The sequence below is a fragment of the Camelina sativa genome, chromosome 12, assembly GCF_030686135.1.
Source record: "Camelina sativa cultivar CO46 ecotype springtype chromosome 12, ASM3068613v1".
NCBI classification, from domain to species: domain Eukaryota; kingdom Viridiplantae; phylum Streptophyta; class Magnoliopsida; order Brassicales; family Brassicaceae; genus Camelina; species Camelina sativa.
In genome coordinates this window covers 37448105-37449806 of record NC_141891.1, presented here as the reverse complement: position 1 = coordinate 37449806, position 1702 = coordinate 37448105, and the positions used below count along the sequence as shown (strand labels likewise).

Genomic DNA, 1702 nt, shown 5'->3' with positions numbered 1-1702 from the left:
TTGGAAAAAGGAGAACTCCCAGCCGACAAATGGGCAGCCAGGAAACTCAAAATTGTCAGCGCACGATATTGCATCCACAGCGGAGTACTCCTACGCCAAAGTGTAGCTGGTCCCTATCTAACATGTGTTGCTGGTAAAGAGCCCGCGATGCTAATGCGAGCTGTTCACGACGGTCCAATGGGAATCACTCCGGAGGACGGACTCTGGCCTTCAAAATCAAAAGGCAAGGCTATATATGGCTTATCATGGTCACAGACTGCGAAAACTATTCTCGAACTTGTGAGAAATGTCAAAAGCATGCCCCGTCAATCCATCAACCTAACGAGCTCTTGTCGTCGGTGTCCGCACCTTACCCGTTAATGAGGTGGTCCATGGACATCATTGGCCCTTTACATCGGGGACCAGGAGGAGTTCAGTACGTGCTCGCTCTTACTAACTATTTCTCCAAGTGGGTAGAACCAGCGGCCTACGCGAAAGTAGCGAGTGAAGAAGTAGAGCAGTTCGTGATAAAAAAAACATAAGCTATCGCTACGGCGTCCCTCACGATATTGTCACCGACAATGGTCTGCAGTTCATCTCCTCGCAGTTCGAAGGATTTTGAGCGAAATGGAAGATTCGACTTAAAAAGTCAATTCCTCGTTACCCGCAAGGTAATGGACAAGCCGAGGCAATGAATAAGGTCATACTAGCTAACTTGAAGAAACGGCTCGATTCTTGCAAAGGGCGTTGGCCGGACGAGCTGCAGGGCGTTCTTTGGGCAATCCGAACAACACTCCGCCGGGCCACTAATGAAACACCTTTTTCCCTGATTTACGGAGTTGATGCCGTAGTCCCAGCTGACATAGAGGTTCCTGGAGTCCGTACCTCGCTAAACCCACTCCGAGCTGAGGAGAATGAGAAATTTTTCCAGGATACCCTCGATACAATCAATGAGCGTCGGGATCAGGCTTCAGTTCGGATCCAGAACTATCAGAACGCAGTAGCCCGGTATTATAACTCCAAAATCCGAAGCAGGCCCTTGGCGGTTGGCGACCTAGTCCTTCGAAAGGTCTACGAGAACACCGAGGAGCTCAATGAAGGGAAGCTCGGAATCAACTGGGAAGGACTATACAGAATTACTCGCGAAGTCCGAAATGGAGTCTATCAGCTCGAGGATTCAGAGGGAAAACCAGTCCCGAGGTCCTGGAACTCTTCACATCTTAAACTCTTTTACAGTTAATTTTCTTGTATCGAACTACGTTTAGCTTGATCCCGATAAGGGTACGTAGGCAGCCCACTTCGGGTCCAGTTATCCATATTAATAAAATCAAAAGTTTTCTAAAACTTTTTTATTAATAATGGTTGACTAAAAAAAAAAAAGCCAAAGTCTGACTTCGCATATATCGTTTAAAGCCGAGGTTCAACTTTGCGAATTCTAAACCAAAGTTTTCACTTCGTACTCAGCTTTACTTATCAAATTAAAGTTGAGGTTTAATTTCGCGAACTCTAATCTAAACCGAAGTACTCACTTCGTACTCAGCTTGACTTATCAAATTGAAGTTGAGGTTTAGTTTTGCGAACTCTAATCTAAACCGAAGTGCTCACTTCGTACTCCGCTTTACTTACTATTAGAAGCCGAGGTTTAATTTCACAAACTCTAATCAAAACCGAAGTCTTCACTTCGTACTCATTTTTTTGCTCGTATCATTTTTGCTCATTCTGA

The 1702-nt window shown here is 45.3% G+C and overlaps 1 protein-coding gene across 1 annotated transcript; it reads left to right on the top strand.

Moving 5' to 3' along the window:
* Window positions 1-670: 670 nt before the first annotated feature.
* LOC147933256 (uncharacterized) lies at window positions 671-1219 on the top strand. The gene has a single exon (XM_087477361.1). It carries the CDS (start codon window positions 671-673, stop codon window positions 1217-1219), a length of 549 nt encoding a protein of 182 aa, XP_087333487.1.
* Window positions 1220-1702: the final 483 nt, after the last annotated feature.

Bases quoted from the DNA above. Each gene is read 5' to 3' on its own strand.
- LOC147933256 (XM_087477361.1), top strand. From the start codon at position 671: ATGAATAAGGTCATACTAGCTAACTTGAAGAAACGGCTCGATTCTTGC.